The sequence below is a fragment of the Macrotis lagotis genome, chromosome 1, assembly GCF_037893015.1.
Source record: "Macrotis lagotis isolate mMagLag1 chromosome 1, bilby.v1.9.chrom.fasta, whole genome shotgun sequence".
Lineage (NCBI taxonomy): Eukaryota > Metazoa > Chordata > Mammalia > Peramelemorphia > Peramelidae > Macrotis > Macrotis lagotis.
Window position 1 is genome coordinate 23,559,568 of NC_133658.1, and position 20,491 is coordinate 23,580,058.

Here is a 20,491-nt window from a genome sequence, read left to right on the forward strand (position 1 = left end):
TCACATCATAAGCTGTAGATAAATGCTAGCTATTCTCGTTCCTGGTAGCTGCTGTCTTTGCATCCTCAGCACTCATCACTGTATCTGGTATAGGAACAAATGGTTGTGGACTGTAAACTCTCTCCCGGAGGTGAAGGGTTGGACTAGATTACTTTTCAAGTCTCCTTGACCTCTAAATCTTTCCATTCTCAAATTTCTCCTGGTACTTTGGACTATGTTACACAGTCTCTCCTCTTTACCTCTTCCACATGCTGCCTTTTATCATAGCCAACTGCCGCTATATTTGATCTCCTTCCTCTCAGCCCTCCTTCCCAGACTCTAAGGTCCTGGAGAGCAGGGACAGTGTCTTGTCTTATCCATGTACGTCTAGACCTTAGCCCTGTCGTAACTGAACATGGCAAACATTTAATCAAAGTTTGCTAAATTGAGTTATATCTGTCTCCAACCTGGTTAGCAAAGGTTCTCCCTTCCCCCTCAACCTCCCTTTCATCTCTCAGCTCCTTCCCCCCTCAGGGCCATCCAGGTCTCACCTGTGTCCCTGTCTGGCCAGCTCTCAGCAGTCTGAACTGGCTCAGGGGAGTTCTCAATCCTCAAGGGCCGAGGGGCAGGGCTAGTCACTTTACTCTCCGGGAAGAAGGTGCTCCCAGCCAGGCGAATGGCAGGTGTGACCTTGGTCAAGGTGAGGGGAAGTAGAGTGTGTATGAGTGTGTGTGTGTGTGTGTGTGTGTGATGTGGGGGGGTATGTGTATGCATGTGTATCATGTTTGTGAGAGAGTGTGTGTGCATGTGAGTGAATGTATGTGATGTGTGTGAGTTAGTGAGTGTGTGTGATTGTGAAGAGGGAAAAGGAGGGCTCACATACCTCCCCCCCTCCAAATTCCCTCCACAATGGGCAGAACTGGTACCTACTCTGGCACGCTTCACACATGCTATTTTCAGGGCTCCACCCCACCCCAAGTGTTTGCTGAGAGCCCAGAACCTCTCTATAGTTTCGGTAGAAGCTTCGAGTGGCTGGAGTTGAGAGTGGGGGGCAGCAGCGAGATCATAGGATAGCCCACTTTATTTTAGGGTCCTTGCTAGTTTTGGGGGAGGACAGAGTGGCTGCTAGATGAAGGAGGGAGAGGGAGGAGTGGGGGACTTGGAGATGCTCCCCTTCCCCACTCCCACCTCCGACTGTCCTATAACCTATAGCTCTGAGCAAGTGGCTCCACAACCCCCTTCCTTTGATTCTGCCAGTCTCTTGTCCCCATCCCCATCTCATCACCGGATACTTTTTTCTGCCATACTATGAAGGCAGGCAAAGGAATAAGGCAGACACACAATCCCTCCAAGGTAGCTCACTCCCAGGGGGCATGTGGGGGCATTTCCTTTCCCCACCCCCCCCACACAGATGTGGGACTGAGACACCTTGGCCATCCAATGATCTTCCTCTCACCTGAAAGGGTCCAGGGAAATGAGATGCCATAGGAACAGGGAACCTGCCACCCCCCCCCCCCCCCGGAGAGCCCTCTCATGCTATGGGGGAATAAACTCACTGATTCGGGGGTGGGTGATGTAGTTTCGTGTGACCGCCTGGACATGCTCCCGAGTTGCAGTTGCTGCTTCAAAGGTGGCCAGGATGTCACTGGCTCTAGCCTCTACCTTGGTTGCCATCTCCTAGTGATCTCTCAGCAGTGGAGATGCATGAAGCCAGGGCAGTTAGCTCTTAAACTAAGAGTCTGGGCTGGAGCTGGAAAGGGCTGCCTCTGGCCTGCCTGGCTCAGCCCCTTCCTCCTCCTCTTTCCCACACTTGTTGATAGTAAATAGGAATGTTAGACTTTCAGAAGGCAATGGTTCCCTCTGCCCCAGAGGAAGCTCCTCTCTCCTGATGTCTACCTCCAGCTCCTATCTTACCCCTAAGGTCTATCTCTTTGGATAGGATCACAGGATTATAGACATACTTCTGGAAGGTTTCTTAGGGGTTATTGTGCCAAACCCTCTTTTTTTTTTTAATGATGAAACTGAAGCCCAGAAACGATAGGTGATTTTCCTAAAATCACACAAGTTCTTGAGAAATCCAGGACCTAAATCCAGAATAAAGTAGTTAGAGGAAGGGAAAAGGGGGATAGAGGAGGAAGGAGGACTGGGAGCTCCTTTAGGTAGGGAAGGATGAGTCCTGAGAATATGGGTGTGTCCCACTGATTAAGAAGGCTTGATGGGTCAGGACTGAGGTTATCTTCTTCTTTAGTTGTCTTAAGGTGCCATTTGTCTCTCTCCTAAATTTTTAAATCCCCCAGAAACTGGGATCTCCTCTACTGAATTGGGTCCTTCCTAAGATGTGAGTATTGGGGACTCAGCTCTAAAGGGTTCGGGCTTCTTTTTTCTCCTAACTTTCCTTGTACCTTACAAAGAATTATAGTTGTGTGTGGGAGTGACACTAGTGATGATGATGATGATGGAGATGAGAATTATGATAATTATGATTGTGATCAGGATGGGCTGTAGCCCTGGTGATAGTGATTTTGACATAGCTAATTGTTGGGCATGGTGAAATTTGGATAGTGAGGATATTGAAGACAAGAAGGGGATTGAGAGCGTTCCTGATATTATTATTATCAATAATAATAATAGAAATGAAAATACTAAAGATGAAAGTGACAAAAGCAATAGTGTAGGTAATGATAATGGTGGCGCTGTATTTACAGTGATTGTGGTGATGCTAAGGGTGATGATGATGGCATATTAACAGTGCTAATGTTGGAGGTATACTTATGGTAACATTTGAGAGAGATAATAACAGTGATGTGATGATAACGATGTATTTATAGTGATAACTGGGATGTTAATGATAATAATGGTGATGACTGTGATGTTGATCATACTTCTAAATGTTAGGGTGGATACTGGCCACATTATGGATGATAGAAATAGTAATGATAATGTCTATGGTGAAAATAAGAGTGTCGGGGTGGCTAGGTGGCTCAGTGGATAGAGAACCGGCCCTGGAGTCAGGAGGACCTGAGTTCAAGTCCAGCCTCAGACACTTAATAATTACCTAGCTGTGTGGCTTTGGGCAAATCACTTAACCCCACTGCCTTGCAAAAACCAAAAAGAAAAGAAGAGTGTCAATGAGAGATATATAATTATAGAGATGATGACAGTGATGCCTGTTGAGTGACAACGTGATATTTTGACCCTGAGGATTCCTGTGACTCCCCCTTTGCCTTACCTCTCTAGATAATTATTTTAACAGAGAAAGAGTAGTGATGAACCTATGAGGATTTTGTGATAATGGTGGAATTTCAGGCATAGTGACACCTGGATGGGGGAAATATGTTTCAGTAGGAGGAATATACCCTCAAATCATCTTGTAGAAGCCATCACATGCTCTGTAGGGAAGGTCAACTTTGACCTTTGCATGCTAAGAAGAGCCCTGACTAGACAGAAGCACATTCTAGCATATTTAGGACCAGCATTCTGACCCTATTTTCAACCATTAACCCTCTTACTCCTCCCAGGTCTCATGGCTCTCACTTCAGGTCCTGATAAAAGGGCCTAGAGAAGATGAAGAGAGTGAGGAAGGAAAGTCTGAGGATTGGAAGTCTGATGGAAAGAGCAAGGAAATTAAAAAAAAAATCTTTCATTCTTGTGCCTTTTCATTTATTTGTGTGAGAGACACACATTTGCATACTCACTGAAGTGAACACACACATACACACACACACACACACACACACACACACACACACAAACACACACACACTGCCCAGACATTTGGTGGATACTTTTTTTTTTCATCTGGTGGGGAGAGAGAGAAACTACTAACGGAGAGTGAGAAAGTCTTTCCCTTCTTTCTCCCTAACTGGGGCAATGGGAAGAAGGGGACAAATGGAAGTGTGATGGGGAAGGAGTGTCAGAATCAGGGAGGAGGTGGTTAAGTTGTGTTGGCCTTCTTGCTGCCAGGGCCATTGTTTTTCCTTTCCAGTCGACTGTAGGGTTCAAAGGCTGAAGTGCCCAATTCATATCCACTAGGCAAGTCCAGGAGTGAGGTTGTGGTGAAACATAAAGGAGGTGGTGGGGGTGGCAGTCGAGGAGAAGTTGAAGCTGAGGCCATTTGGGGCCCAATTAGGCCAAAGGGGGCTCCTGCCTTGGGTGGGCTCTCAGTTGGGCTGTTTCCAGTGAGGTTTGAAGAGGAGTTCCGGGGGAGCCCCAGGGTGGTGGCCCCATTGCTGGTGGTCAGGCCTGGTGGTGTGGCTGTCAGGGCCAGGAGGCTAGAGGCCCCAGGGACAGAGAGAAGACGTCCCTGCTCCAACAGTCGCAAGATGTTGGATGTGGCAAAAGCCTCAGAGGTGGAAGTTGATGAGTGCTTCTCTGAGTCCCGACTCTGGTCCTTCTTCTGCTTTGTGCGGCGATTCTGGAACCAGACTTTGACCTTGATAAAGTGGAAGTTAGAGTATAGGGGCAAATAGAAGTTAGGAGTCAGGAAATAGGCAGGAGACAAATGAGAAGGGGAGAGAATAGAAAAAAATGAAATTAGATATGAGAGTGAAGAGAAGATAGAGAAAAATGGGATGGTAAAAGGAAGAGATGTGGGCACAGAAATAATTGAAAGAAGGAGGAAGAAAGAATGAAGGATTGAGAAAGGAAGGAAAGGAGAAAAGAAACAAATTCTATTAAACAATGACCTTTTAGGACAGAGCATCAGGAGGTCTCCCTAACAGCATTCGTTTTTGTCAAGTTTTCTTCCTCCCTCCCTTCCCTCCCCTCACCCTAGAATCACAAATAATCTGATATAGGTTATACATGTTATTTTGTCATACATCTTTTGTTTTTTTTTAATTATTATTTTTCCAATTATAGTAAAGATAATTTTCAACATTCATTTTTGTAAAGTTTTCTCTGTCTCCCTAATTCTTGTCCCCCCTACATTTCCCTGCCAATTCATACATGCTTCCTATCCTTATTCTGAAAAATGTCTTCAACGGAGAATCCCAATGTTTAAGAGTAGATAGATATCAGAACTCCTGAACTACTTTGTATCTCTAATATCTGTGGGAACAAAGGTTCAAAGAGTCATAGAATCTAGAACTGAGAGAGACCTTAAAGGTCATCCAGGCCAACCCCACCATGTAATGATTGAAAAAAAAGGCCTGTAGAAGTGAAAGGATCTCTGGAATAGGAGTGTACTGGAATGTGTGATCTCTAAGGTTCCCTCCAGCTCTAAATCTGTGATCCTGTGGTCGATCCCAACCTATCCCTCTGTGGGCTTCCTTCTGAAACTGAGAAACAGTGGTTCTGGCCTTCTATTTCTGAAATGAAGACCCTCAGAAGACATCATGATTACTATAGACTCCCTCTGCTGGCCATTCTCAGTTGGGCTGTTCCCTGAGGAGTTCCTGGGGAACCCCTGGGTTCCTGGTATCAGACCTGGTGGTATGAATGTCAGGGTTAGAAGACTAGAGGTCCTTTGGACCAAGAAAAGACATTCCTACTCCAACGGGTGTTGAAGACTCTGTAGTTGTGGGTATAGAGCCTAGAGCTAGAGTTTTGGGATGAATTATAGATAAAGGAATCCAGAGCTGAGTTACATTCTGAAAACTCTACCCATTATCTTTATTGCGTCATCATCATCATCATGACTTCGCTATCATCTTCATCATCCTTATCACCACCTCCATCATCACTGCTCCTAATCATTAGCATTCAAAAAGCCTGGTCTTCTCTCATCTCCTTTCCTCCTTTACAGCATAGCCTAAGACATGAGAGGTACTCTGGACCACAGAATTGGAGAGGAAGGAAATGAAGTAGTCATTTCATATGATCCTTTTTTCATAGGGCTATATTTAGAGCCAGAAGACACCATGAAAGCCATCCAGTTCAAACCCCTAATTTTACTGAACAGAAAACTGAGTCTCAAAGAAGTAAAGTGACTTGCCCAGGATCATACAGGTCTTAATGGGCAAAGGCAGGATTTGAATCAAGGTCTTTTGATCTCAGATTTCTGCCTTTCTAGTCATCTAGATTAACTCATGTATAAACAAGGATCCCTTTTACATAATACCCAACCAGCCTTCACCCCTAAACCTCCAGTGAGGGAAAACACCCTATACTGCCTAAGGCACACCTTTCCAATATTTGGATAGTCATAACTGGTAAGATGCTTTTGTTTATATTTCAACCTTAGTTTAACATTATTGTTCAGTTGTTTCAGTTGAGTCTGATGCTTTGTGATCCCTTTGGGGTTTTCTTGACAGAGATATTGGAATGATTTGTCATTTCCTTGTACAGATCATTTTACAGATGAGGAAACTAAGTCAATGAAGTGACATGCCCAGGGTGTCTGAGGTTAGATTTGAACTCAGGAAGATTCAGTTTTCCTGACTCTATATGTAATGGTGCTGCTTAACTGACCCAAGACTTTGGAACTATCTATTAAATGTCACCTTGTTAGGGTCAACAGACAGACCTGCTGGGTACAAGGTGCATACCAAGACAAAACAAAATAGTTCCTCCTTTTTGGGAACCAGGTTGTACTTTGAGAACATAGCATGTAAAGTAATAATTCTTTAAGGTTTGCAAAACAAGTGTTTGACAAACATTGTCTCATTGGAGCTTTACAACAACTATGGGAGGTGGGTGCTGTTATTCCCATTTTTTAGATGAAGAAACCAAGAGAGATAGAGAGGTTGAATGGCTCACCAGAGGTCAACACAGCTAGTAAATATATGTTGCCCCGTTTGACCTGAGGTCTTTGTAACTTCAGGTGTCACTGTTCATTGTGTCACCTAGTTGCCTCTTAACAAAATATACACAAAATAATCCATAGTAATTTCAGAAGAGAAATTGTGTTGGCTATTAGGGTTATGAGAATGGTAACTGGAAAGACCCTCCCTAGGAGGAAATTACCTGAACTATGTCTTCAGAAGGAAGCTAGGAGATAAGAAAGGAGTACATTCCTGAAGTGAGGGATCATCAGTGCAAAGGTCTGAAGGTATAGGAAAAATTAACAGATTATTTTGACTACCACAGAGGGTGATTGGAGAGAAAGAATATGGAAGGCGTGTGAAAGTCACACAGGCAAGGTTAAAGATTTTGCATTTCAGCCTAAAGTCAATAGGAAGCTTTTGAAGATTTTCAAAAAGAGAAATTCAAATGAGAACATCTTCCTTAAACCTATCAGACTGGAGGACCTGGCGAAAAAGCATGCTCATTGTTGGAGGGACTGTCAGAAGACAGGCACTGTTTCAGAGCTTAAAATGGTGGCCCTCTTGTGGTCGATCCCAGCCTTATTTCTCCATCTCTTTCCTAAAAGTACTGAAGACCTAGAGATACATTGAGGATGAAGCTGGAAATGGTCTAGCCATTTTGAAAAACCACCAACAAAACTAAACTGTGCATACTCTGATCCAGGGATACCAAGACTAGTTGCTCCCCCAGGGTAAAGAACTGTTCAAAGAGACCCCCGATATTTTAAACAGTCCTTTTTATTGTAACAAGGAAGCAAAAGCAAAGAGGATATCTATCGAGTGGAAAATACCTGAAGAAATTTTGAAATCTAAATGTAATGGGATATTTTTGCTCTTGGCCGTTGTTTCAGCTGTGTGACACTGTGATACAATTTGGGGTTTTCTTGGAAAAACAACTGGAGTGGTTTGCCTTTCCTTGTCCAGTTTATTTTATAGATGAAAAAACTGAGGCAAAAAGGGTTAAGTGACTTGCCCAGGGTCATATAACTAGCAAGTATCTGAGACCAGATTTGAACTCAGTTCTTCCTGACTTCAGACTGGGCACTCTATTCACTGTGCTTTCTAGCAGTCCCAAAGGAATATCACTTGCACTATTTTTTTAAATGACAATAGAGATGACTTCAGAGAAACCTGGGAAGACTAGTCAACTGATACACAGTGAAATGAACAGAACCAGGCTATTTTCATCATCACTCCCATTTTACAGCTGAAGAAACTCACATTTAAAAGATTGTGACTCAGGGTCACTAGAAAAGTATCTAAACTGGATTTGAACTCAGGGCTTCCCAACTCCAAATCCAGTTTGCTTACAGGGTCTGTTGTGAGGGAAACATTTTGTGTCCTTTAAAAGTGAGTTCCTATTCATAAATCTTAAATGATGCATAAATGTGAGTTCTGATGGTGAGGATGATGATGCAAGATCTCCAGTTCCATTGAGCCCTTCTACAGGAATTAATTTGTATGGTAGCTAGAGGCATGGTGGCAAAAAAAAAAATACCCTTCACCTTAGCTTCATTTAGCTCTTTATCAGTTTTGCTAAGTGGAGTCCATGGATGACTTAAAGGAGACCCAGAATACAGATCCACAGATATGAAAGCAATGAAAAGAATTTTAGATTATAACTGGGATAAGAGTTTAGACTGAGGGGGCCTGAATAGTAATAGGTGAAAAGAATATTATTTTTAGTACTGGAAGGGACTTCAGAGATATCAGAGTAACTTGCACCTTTTACCTAGGAGGCAACTGAGACTCACAAAGATTAAGTGACTTGCCTAAGGTGATGCAGATGACTTCAAATTCACTGTTTTTTCCCATTGAACTCATTACCTCTTAAGTTCAAAGGATAGTTCCAATCACCCCTCCTCTCCCCCTCCAACCCCTAAAAAAACTCCAAGGGTTTTTCCAACTAGCTAGCTGACTGCAATTAGCTGGCTGGCATCTATACTTCAAAGAACTGAAAGATTCTCCTCCATTAAGGAGTTAGTAGTTCCCTCTCCCATATAAGAAGTGCCATAATAACTAAATAGGAAACAGCAGTCAAAGAACAGTGTAGACGCCAAGAAGCAACTAGAGATGCCCAGGTGAAAGTAGGAGCAAGGACATCAGTGAGGACACCTCCTGACCTACAATCCTGTGGTTCAGTAGTTGCTCTAGCCACACAAATTTCCTAAGTATGTACCCACCCCTTCATACACACTCCTTGACCACATTTGTCCTCTCCATGTATTCCCTAACACCCCACACAAATTCCCAGTGCATGTGCCACGAAGGGGCTACAATGGCTAGAGCCCCTGCTCTGGAATCCGGAGGGGAGGGTCTGAGTTAGACTCTAATGTCAGACACAGACTAGCTGTGTGACTTTGCACAAGTCACTTAACTTCAGTCTGCCTCAGTTTCTTCAAATATAAAATGGAAATCCCAATAGCTCCTGACTAATAGGGTTGTTAGTCTCAAATGGGACAGTATCTGAAAAGCCCTTAGCATAGTGCCTGATAGGTCCATAGGGGCTTAAGAAATACCTCTTCCCTTTTTCCTTTTCCATGTTCTCTAACTGTATGTGTTCCTTGATGGGGTCGCCTTCCCAACTGGCTGCATGGTAACAGATTTGGACAGTAAGATTCATGTTCCTGAGTTCAAATGTGACCTTAGCTGTGTGACCCTGGGAAAGTCACTTAACCTGTTTGCCTCAGTTTCTTCAACTATAAAATGAGCTAGAGAAGGAAATGGTGAATCACTGCAGGATCTCTGTCCAAAAAACTCCAAGTAGGCTCACAAAGAGTCAGACATGGCTGAGATGACTGAATAGTAACAAAAAGATGGTCTGTAGCTTTATTGGGAAGGTGGAAAGGGACATTGTGAGCAGAAGAAAAGACCCTGTTTCAAATCTGTAGAAAAAGGTTTGTGCTAAGAAGAGATGCCAGAGCTGGATGATGATGAAGTTTGTCCTTCATTCTCAAAGATGAGTATGACATAAGGGGGTGATGTCCTGACAAGCAATGAATTCGATTTGAGTGAGGGGGGGGAGCCTGTGCAAGGTCACCAGCCTCACTTTCTCCATCACATCATCCTGATCCTTATCTGGCCACTGGACCCAGATGGCTCCAGAGGAGAAAGTGAGAGCATAGACTCCTGGCCTCTCTCATTCTTCTTTCTGCTCTAATAAGCAAAGACCTGGGTTTGAAGTGAGAGAGATGGTGGTGAATTCAATTCAACATATTAATATTATTTTATTAAAAATCAATCAATGCTTACATTGAATCAGGCACCTTGCTAAGCTCACATTATTAATAATTTGTAATAATAATACCATGACTGTGATGACAGACTAACACATCAGTGAAAATTAATCTAGGATCTCCTCTGTGCTCAATTGGATGCTGTGTGGTGGGTGGAGATAGGAGAAGACATGCTGGTCTTTTCAAGACACATAGACATGTGTAACAGAGGACAAAGTAAGACAGTATAGAATAATGGTGGTGGTGAGGATGATAGTTATAATTTAAATAGTACTTTCAGGTTTGGAAAATGCTTTATGTATAGATAGTTGGTGTAGCTGATAGAGCTGTAGACAGAGCACTGGTCTTGGAATTAGGAGGATGAGAGTGCCAATCCATCCTCTAACACTTACTAGCTGTGTGAACCTGGGCAAGTGACCTAACCCCAATTGCCCTGCATCTAGGGCCATCTCCAGTTGTCCTGAAACATATCTGATCATTGGACCCAGATGTCTCTGGAGGAGAAAGTGAGGCTGGGGACTTAGCACAGGCCTCCCTCACACAAATCCAATTCATATGTTTGTCAGGGTATCGCCTCAAAGGATCACCTCCCTGATGTTGTGGTCTGCTTTGAAAACGAAGGACAAACATTATTATTGTTATTATTATTATTATGATTATGTGTTTTTAATTTGATCTTCACAGTAATGTTGGGAAGTAGATGTCATCATTATCCTCATTTTAGAGTTGAAGAAATTGAGACCAAGAGAAGTTAACTTCTGACTAATGTTTGAGACAGGATTTGAACTCAATTCTTCCTGACTTCAAGTCCAGGAATATGTGAAGTTTTCTTCAAGAATTCAAGGAAAGGCTGAGATCTGTATGGGCTACATGATCAAAGAAAGTTCCCTGGAGGAGGAAACCATTTCATCTACCTTGGGTGGTTGGAGAAGGACTGAGAAAGGTCATTGAACTTATTGATTCAAACCTTGTGAGTGGTCACTTTAGGGCTGAATGGCACCAGGACTCAGGAACCTGGGATCTGCCACTGATTCTCCGATGTGACATGAGGTAGATAATTTGCCTTCTCTTGACCTCATTTTCTCCTTTCTAAAACGCATGATCTCTGAGGATCCCTTGCAGTTTGGAGAATCAGTGATGTCTGCCTCCTTCTAGAAGTCAGTTAAAGCAATGTCATGCTGACAGAATAAAGAAAAGGGAAGTTCTGAGAAGGATGAGTCCTAAAGTTGCCCATCTATACCAACTATCACCAAGGTTATGAGTTTGTGGACCTTTGCCCTCCCAACTCTGGCATCCTTTAGCATCTATAGTTTGTTGTCGGCTTCTTAACTGCTAAGTGCTGGGCCAGCCAGCCAAAGAACAGTGGAAACTCATGAGCCCAGGTGCATCTGTCTGGATTATTTTAGGCTCCATGTGAGCAATCAGGGAAAACAAACTGTCACTTCTCAAGCCTGATCAGTGACAGCTCTTCTGAAAGAGGAAAACAGCTTTCCAATTAGTCTGAATCACCCTCTTACTATCTCTTCCTCTCCCCTCCCTATTTGTGCCTTCTCTTTGCTTCTCTTCTTCCCCTTTCTGATTTCATCCTCTCCTCTATCCCTTTCTGCTCTCTTTCTTCCCTATCTCTTTCTCTTTATTCTCCTACATTATCTATAGTATATTGACTTCTTGTCATTTCTCCCCTGGAGAAGGCAATGTAATATAATGAAAATTGCATTGAATTAAGAGCCAGATGGAGTTTGAATCCACTCCCCCTTTAAAGAACTCTTAGTACCTTTGAAATCTGAAACACTTCATTTTTGAGTAAAAGCTCTGAACACCCAACCCTAGTTGTGGCTCTGAGTTCTAAGGTCCTCTTCCCACAGAGGGGCTCTTTGAGGATACAGAATGAAATTTCATCACTCAGGAAAACCATACCAGGAATGTTGTATTTAGCTCTGGGGGGCTTTTTTGGACAATAGCGTGGTTTAGCTGGAGGATATACTAAAGAGAGGAACAAGAAAAATGTAAGGATTGGTGTCTGTACCATAGAGTACTGGATGAAGGAATTGTGGAAGTCATATGGAAATGGGATTTGGCTTATTCTGCTCGATTCCAGAGGTCAGATCAAGGAGCAATGGGTAAGAGTTATGGAGAAGCAGATTTAGGTTCACTGTAAGGAAAACTTCCTAATAATCCAAGTTGCCCAAAAGTCTAATGGTCTGCCTCTGAGGTAAGTGGGTTCCCTGCTATTGGATGTTTCAAACAAAGTAAGGATGACCACTTATTGTGTTATCCACAGCTCTTTTATTTAGGCCTCTGGGACTTTCTCATCAGACTAGGGGCCTTCCAAAAGAATCAAGCACATTATATCTTCAGAATATTGGGCAAAAGGATCTAGAGAGAATGGAGAAAAAGAATACTCCTTTGGGCAGAAGAAGAATATTCCTTACCTGGGTCTCTGAGAGGTTCAGTTGTCGGGCCAACTCAGTCCTTTCTCTTCCCACAACATACTGACACCTCTGGAATTCCATCTCCAAACGGTACAGCTGCTCGGCTGTGAAGGATGTCCTGGTCCTCTTTGGTCGATCCAGGTCTAGGCCCTTGGGGAGGACAATTTCCCGAATGGTCCCCTTGGCATCTGCAGGAAGCAGGAAGAAGGGCAGGCTAATTAGTTGACAAGCATGTTTGGAGACCATCTGATTTCATGCATAGGTTAAGTTAGGAGGTCTAGGACCAGGATGAAAGGGAATTTGACATAGGAGTCCAAACGATAAACATAAGACAGAAGCTCTCAGGACAGCACATGGGAAGAATCCCCAACATACCTATCAATTGGGCCAAACATCCAGAAGAAGAGTTCCCCAGGAGTGTAGTAACAGAGGATGAATGACCATTTCATGAAAGATGCTTCTTGCTTCTTGTGTGATCTTGAGAAAGCTATTTGGATTCTGTATTAGCTTTCTAAACTGAAAATATTGGACTAAATGATCTCAAGGGGTGTCTTATGAGCTTAGGTTGCTAAAGAACAATCCTGGCTGAGCAGGAGGGTCGACTCAATTCAGAGATAGAAGCAAGAATTTGGGCTCTTGACTAAGTATCACAAACTATCCCCAGGTGAGGTGGGGGCGGGCGGGCAGCCAGTTTGGGGCTTCTGTAAAGTAGGGGCTAAGTGCTGTTTCCATGACAGGAAAATGTCTTCTCAATTTCATACTCTTTAAAGTTGACACCTTGGGACAAAGTTCTCTTCACTCCACCCTAGTTTTTACTCTCTTTTTTTAGGTAAGCTTTATTTCCTTTCTGAGTGTTAATTTCTATATGATAATTATGATTCTATATGATGATTCTATATGATAATTCTATCTTAATAATATTATTAGGGAATGAGTTTAGTGATAGAACTGAGAAGCTACCTACCCCATTCCAACCCAAAGGGGCAGGTTTATACATGGATTGCCAGGCAAATATTCCCTAGCACTTTGTAATGGGATCTTTTTCTCCTTTCTCAATTTCTACACTTTGTGAGCTTGGACCAGAAGACAGAAGGGATGAGTCCATGCCTTGATTTTGCTAAATAGCAGCAGGAACAAGACAAAAGTAAGAAAGACCCCCAAAACCTTCTTTAGCAGGAAATATGGTACAGAGGCAAGAAAAATGGATTTTAGAGCTTGGAGACCTGGGTTCAAATCCTGATCTAACAAAACTACCTAGATGATTTTAGCAAGTCACTTACCATCTTAGCTCAGTTTTCTCATCTGTAAAATAATGAAGTTGGATAGTCCTCCAAACTCCCTTTCTCTTTTAAATCTATTCTCTACTTTTCATAGAGTTTCTTGGCTGGAAAACAGTATATCTGTATTTCAGCTAGATGGTTAACAGTAATAATCTCAGAAAGTATTTCAATGATCTAAAGCACTTTCCAGCTGACACTGTGGGAAGTTATATAAAGTACCATTAAAGTTCCTTCTTTTACAGCATCTTTTGATCATGTATTGTCTCCATGTTACAGATGAAGAAAAAAAAGAGACTTAAAGAAGTTACTTCCCAAAGGTCAAATTTCTTAGAAGAGATAAAGGTGGAACCCAAACCCAGGCATTCTACCTTCAAGAACAATCCTCTTTCCAATATGGCAGCCAGAGTCTCTCTTTCAAGGTCCTTTGGACAAAATGGACTTGAGTAGGATTGATAGTCCAGATTAAGTGTATTCATAGTAGATTAACTGAATACTCCAATTCAGTTTCAGCTCAATTCATCATATCATAGATCCCAAACTGGAAGGAATTTGAGAGATCCTTTAGTCCAATAACCTCATTTTGCAGATGAAGAAACTGGTAACCAGTGATGGTAAGTGAACTTGTCTAGGGTAACATGTACTAAGTCTCATAGCTACGATCTGAATCCAGTTTTTCTGATGCTCTTCACAGTGTCACAAGCCTTTCAATCCAATTAGATTCAATACATATTGTGAGCTCTCAACCCTATACAACATCACTAGCCTTTGGTAATTCAGAGTTGAAAAATAATATACTTTCTCCCTTCAAGAGAATTATGGGCTATGAGGGAGGAGATGGCATATGAGCTACCCTGTGCTTACAGAGTGTAATTGCAGAATCATTTGCCAACCAGTAAGTAGAAGGAAGGAGAATAAGGAGAATGGTATCGTAGTGAGGGGGGACATTCTCAAGATACATGTCCCAGACTATTCTCAGTCTAATCCTTTAATATGTTTACTAATTACTTGAATGACAACATTGAAAGAATGTTAATTGAATTTTCAGATTACCAAAAACCAGGAAAAATAACTAATGCATTCGATGACCAAATTCAAATTTAAAAAGATTCTTTAAAGTACCAGAGCTGGAAAAACCTTGGAAAATCATTTCATTGGAAAATTCTTCTATAGAATGATGATGAGGACGCATAGAACATACCTCATGACAGAGAGAGAAACAGAGTCAAGATACAGAATGAACATTTTCTAGACATAACTGAATGTTTTGCTTGACTACGTATGTACTACGGAGGATTCTGATTTTCTTTGGATGTGGGGAGGGAGAAAGGTGGGAGGGAAAGAAAATTGCTAGTTAAAAATTTAAATTAAAAACTGAATTAAATTTATATAATTTATAAATAAATTAAATTAAAACAAAAATCTCCTATACAAAAATATTTGTGGCAGCTTTAGTGATAATGGACTGGATACAAAATGGATGCCCAGGGAATGGGGAATGATTGAGCAAATTGTAGCACATGAATATGATAGAAAATGATTGTATCACAAAAATATGAGACATTTAGAGAAAGATGGGAAGAAATGTAGACAAAACAGGGCAAAATAAGAAAAATTAGAGGAACAATTTAGAAAACAATCATATTAATGTAAAGGAAAAACAGTATCAAAAGGCACTGGAAATCTAGACAACAATTTGAGATGACCAGTGAAGAGGCTCCTTCTTTCATCAGAAGTGCAAAAGGCGTGCAATGAAGCATGAGTATGACGTGTGCGTCGATAGTATTTTGTTCCACTATTGTCTCTTGCTTAATTTGTCTCTACTGGAGTGATGGTTTAGGAAGTCACTGGGGGAATAAGGAGCAGGGACACTGCGTTTAGTGTTTTCCAAAGATTATCTTATTTGATCTTGACAGCAACCAATCATGCAATAAATATTTAAGTGTCTATTTATGTGCCAGACACTGTCTTGTGCCTTGTGAGCTAGAGGCTATTATGATCCTCATTTTACAATTTTGGAAACTTGAGACAAAAGAGACAAAAGACAGCAAGTAAGAGTCTCAGGGTGGATTTGAACCCAGATCTTCCTGACTCCAGGCTCAGTACTCTTTTCACTTTGAAACCTTGGGAAGGGACAGTCATATTAAAACAAAAACATTAACACCCTTAAAAATAAATCTAATCCACTTCCCTCTCTTTGAAGGAGGAGGAACTGAGGAAGCAAAGGTTATTGGTCAAGGCGACCTCCTTCTATCTCTAAATTTGTGAGAGTTTGATCATAGCTAGCGACATTGACAGGGCTAGAGCATGGATCCACTGAGTTCTACATTGGGTCTCTCCCCCCCTCAACCCTCTCCCCACGTCATAGCTTCTTGATGACTCTGATTCCAAGATTGTGTCCATTATGCCCCACAATTCTCCTATAGAGACCTAGAGGTCTCTAGGTCTAAGTCTCTTATTTCACAATTATGGAAACTGAGGTCTGAAGGGGTTTGGTGACACAGTAGTGCGATGTGCAAACTCGGGCCCTTTGAATTCTCCTTTCCTCGGAGATTAACTGCCATGTACAGCGTCCATATCTCTCACGAACTTAGTTGTTTGCACAATTTCTCCCCCAACAGAAAATGAGCTCCCTGAGAGCAAGGACCGTCTTTTTCTTCTTTTCTTCTTTTGTTCTTTGTTTCCCCATCTTAGTAAGTGTTTATTAAATGTTTGAAGACTGACATTTCCTAGGACATCTCAGACTGGGATCGAGTTTTATTGCAAAGAAGTGCAAGTCGATTTTTCCCCCCAGGAGGGGGTTGGAGCGTCCCTCTCCCCAACTTTTGAATTTGTTGGCAGAAAAGGGTTCGAGAGCCCTCCCGCCTTCCCGGTTAGGGCTAGCTCTGCTTCTTTGAGGTAATGAGACTCCGGAAAGCGCAGACTTGGCCATTCTCCACTCACATCCTTTTCTCCCTAGTGGTGATTTGCTGGGCGGTGTAGACCTCATTCGGTCTACACTTAAATCTACAGCCGCCGAAAAGTCAGGGCGTCCTTTCCCTCCACGAAATCGACAGTTTGCCCTCCATCTATGGGGGGAGAGAGGGCAAGGAGAAAGGGTAACTGGAAGTGGGGTAAGGCCAAGGGAGAGCCCTCGTCGGACCCTACGGAGTTGGGGGAGCACTGTGCTGGCAAACGGGGAGAGGGGAAGGTGACGGATTCTCTGACCCTTCGGGGAACTCTTAATTGGGGGAGCAGAGGAGAAGGGAGATTCGATGGCAGAGCCCGGCCCGGAGTCCTGAAAGCCGTTGAGAATATGGGGGTTTTTGGTTTCTTGATTCTCTCCTAATCTCCTCTTGGAACTCTTTTTCCTGGAAGGAGAAAGGAGCCCCGGAGTCCCGCATAACCTCGGACCCGACTGGGTAGCCTCCCCACGCCCCTCCGAGTGGGCACTCCAGGCCCTTGCTTTGCAGTCCAAGAAAAAGAGTAAAGATCCACGAGGACACCCGAGAAAAGCCCTAAAGTTCCGGGGAAGAAACTGTCTGACCAGGGCGAGAGGATCTTCTCCCTCACTAACTTAGCGGTGCCCACCAGGTAGCCCCAAGAACGCAGAAATGGATCCCCGAATCTCCGGCCAAGCATCTGTAGTTGGCCTTGCTCTGTACGCCTCTCGGTCGGGACCTGTGCCTCACTGGGGGGAGAGAGGGCCAGGGGGAAAACTGCCTCGGCGGGTGCAGAGCAGCACCTGGTCTGCAGGAACGGAGACTGCTTGTGACTTGTCCAGGGCCACACAGCCGGTCAGAAGTCCAACATGAACCCAAGTCATCCCAAGCCCAAGGCAGCTCGGAAACAAGCTGCCTCGAATTGGAGTCTTTCTCTCTAGCCCTAGAAATCAGGACTGCTTCATTGAGAGTCCATTTCTATACTTGCCTGCCTGCCTGCCTGCCTAGCCATCTGTCTGTCTAGTTCTTTCATCTATCACCTACCACCTCCTACCACCTCCTCTATCATCTATCTATATCTATCCATAGCATCTCTCTATCTACCTCTATCGTCTACCACCTCCTCTAGCTTTATCTATCATTTATCACTTCCTCTATCTCTATCTCTTTCTTTCTTTCTTTCTTTCTTTCTTTCTTTCTTTCTTTCTTTCTTTCTTTCTTTCTTTCTATATATCTATCGAATTTATCTACCTAATTATCTATCTATCCATCTCTCTATCTACACACATATATAGTTAACTTTTTTCTTATACAAAGGAATATTTATTAAGAAAATAGAATAAGTACAAAAGTTCAAACGTTTCTCATAGAAAACTGAGGGGAGACTCTTTCCTTATACTACTTTGGTCCTAAGATAGAGTGGTCTTTAAATCGAAGTAGTTTCCATTTGCCCTACCAATTCTATTTCTGACTGTGGAATAGCCAGGAGATTTCTACTTTCTTGTATGATGTGGCATCTTGGCTGCAGGATCAGTACACAAAAAATGAAAAGTTAACTTTTAAAATAGAATTGATTTTTTTAGAGAATTCTCTAAGAGGTTCATAGGCTTCATCTGGGACTAATACAGAAGGTCTCTGCATCCAACTGTCTCTCTTATTCTCTCTCTCTCCCAAAATCTCTCTCCCCCCCTTCCTTCTGTCCCTCTCCCTCTGTCTGTCACACACACACACACACACACACACATATACACGGATGGGAAGAAGTGCTTAGATTTCCAAGTCTGATGCTTTTTTGGTTTTGTTTGCCTGTGAAATATTATGCCATCTATAGGAGCTATTTGGATCTCTATTCAGATTGCTATCCATATTCAAATATGTCTATTTTTATACCAAATCAAGAATTAAGGTTCTAACTTTGGAGTTCAGTGCCCCTTCTGAATCCCAACTCCTGTTTTGTATTTCACTCAGATGACTTGCTTTTTTTCAAAGAGGAAGACTGGATGCTGATACACTTTGGTTATATCCTCTTTCTCTGATAGTTGATATATTCTATTTTTTCCAATACATTGGTAAAAAAAACTATAAAATAATAATAATATTAATATTAATAATGATAATAATGTGACTGAGAGTAATGAAACCACTAGGAGGCCTAGATTCAGATTCCAGTCCTGCCTCTGACACACACTAATTGAAACCTGGTTGAGAGTCTCAGTGTCCTCAGGCAACCCTATGAAACCTTTAGATAAGAACAGTGACCAGCTTGCATCTTTGGAGTGAGTTTCTACACCAAGAGATCCCCACATGTTCAAAATCATATGTTCACATTCCCCTTTACTTCTAACAAAAAGGTGGGGAAGAAGGGAAGGGGTTTTGCTATGATTAAGGCACTGTTCTTAGTCCTATGGCTGTAGTGTTTATATATATATATTGTTTATGTTTATAATAATATTAATAATACAATTAAATATATTATATGAAACTACATCAAATATAGCATTGTATTATACATTATATATGCATACATATACATATGTTTTATATATTATTATATTCGTATATACATACATATGTGGGTATGTGTGTCTATATCTATATATCTCAGAATCCTTTCTGTTAAGAAGATTGCAGTCTCACTGGCAGAAGTTGGGTCTGTCTGATTTATGCAAAAAAAAAACTAAAAAAGGAAACAATTTCTTGTATAGCTAGGAAAGGCAGTTTGGGGAGGAGAAAGAGATTTGACCTCAGGTTTGGAAGACCTGGCTTAAGGTCCTGCCTCTGACACTGACTGGGTGACCCTTGTCAAGGCACTTAACTTTTTAAGTTTCAGTTCTTTTAACCTTTAAGTTTCGGAAAAAGTACCCACATGCTTTGATAAGGGAAATTTCCTCAGCTGAAAGATCCTCAGATTAATGATGTCACACTCCTTCAGTGAGTCAGTGTTGAATCTTCTCTCCCAGGTCCCCAAACCTGTGGACACAGCTCTCTCTTTTGTTCGATCCCCATGTTACTCTTTCCTTTACTCCTGTTTCTTGAGAACTGGAACTGTCTCAGGGCTTCTTAGTCTCCTGAAGAAGATTCCAGAGAAGGGCCAATTGTTGTAGGTCCTCTTTTTTTTTTTTTAGGTTTTTACAAGGCAATGGGGTTAAGTGACTTGCCCAAGGTCACATAGCTAAGTAATTATTAAATGTCTGAGGTCAGATTTGAACTCAGGTCCTACTGACTCCAGGGTTGGTTCTCTATCCACTTCACCACCTAGCTGTCCCTGCAGGGCCTCTTTCAAAGCTTTCAATACAGAATCTGGTCACTGGTGTGTCTGAGTATCCCTAGGAGGACCCCTATACTGATAAGGCTCACAGATTATCTGGAGGCAGAAATATATTTATAAAGTGATATCAATAGATGTTATACAAAGCAACTACATACAAAGTGGATAGGCTACATACAAAGTGGCCTCAGAGTTAGGAAGACCTGAATTCAAATATATAGCCTTAGCCATTTACTAGCCATTGGACCCTGGCAAATCTCTTCACCTTTGTTCACATCACTTTTCTCATCTGTAAAATGGGGTTATTAGCAATACCCATTCTTGGTGTTGTTTTGAGGATAAAGTGATGTAATATTTGTAAAGTGCACTAGTTATGAAAATACTGGCTATTATCATTGTAACCAGGTAGTTATAGTCGTTTCCATATTCACAGATCTGAATTCATCATTTTCTATTTCTATTTGCTAATATCAATTAACCAGCAAACATTTATTAAGCTTCTGCTTCCTCCTAGAGAAAACAAAGATTAAAAAAAAAGCATCCCTAACCTAAAGGCACATCCTTGTCATACTGTTATGAATTGTCAACACATTTAAATAAGAGTTCAGAAGATTTGGACAGTCCTCCAGATA

General features: G+C 42.1%; 2 protein-coding genes across 2 annotated transcripts in view; both read right to left on the reverse strand.

The window, feature by feature from the left end:
- Window positions 1-1,784, reverse strand: part of ATP6V1B1 (ATPase H+ transporting V1 subunit B1) — a 37,823-nt gene extending 36,039 nt beyond the window's left edge. Inside the window, exon 1 of the mRNA XM_074195992.1 lies at window positions 1,536-1,784. Coding sequence (XP_074052093.1) covers window positions 1,536-1,653 — 118 coding nt within the window. The 5' untranslated portion in view covers window positions 1,654-1,784. The remainder of the gene's footprint in view (window positions 1-1,535) is intronic.
- Window positions 1,785-3,635: 1,851 nt separating this feature from the next.
- VAX2 (ventral anterior homeobox 2) lies at window positions 3,636-12,639 on the reverse strand. Its single transcript, XM_074231861.1, has 2 exons — window positions 12,394-12,639; window positions 3,636-4,411 (listed from the first exon to the last, which is right to left on the reverse strand). Exons 1-2 carry the CDS (start codon window positions 12,637-12,639, stop codon window positions 3,914-3,916), a joined length of 744 nt encoding a protein of 247 aa, XP_074087962.1. The 3' UTR covers window positions 3,636-3,913.
- Window positions 12,640-20,491: the final 7,852 nt, after the last annotated feature.

Coding starts and splice junctions, on each gene's coding strand:
- VAX2 (XM_074231861.1), bottom strand. CDS start 12,639: ATGGTCTCCAAACATGCTTGTCAACTAATTAGCCTGCCCTTCTTCCTG. Junction 4,412..12,393: donor TGAACCTCTCAGAGACCCAG/GTAAGGAATATT, acceptor CACTTTATCAAG/GTCAAAGTCTGGTTCCAGAA.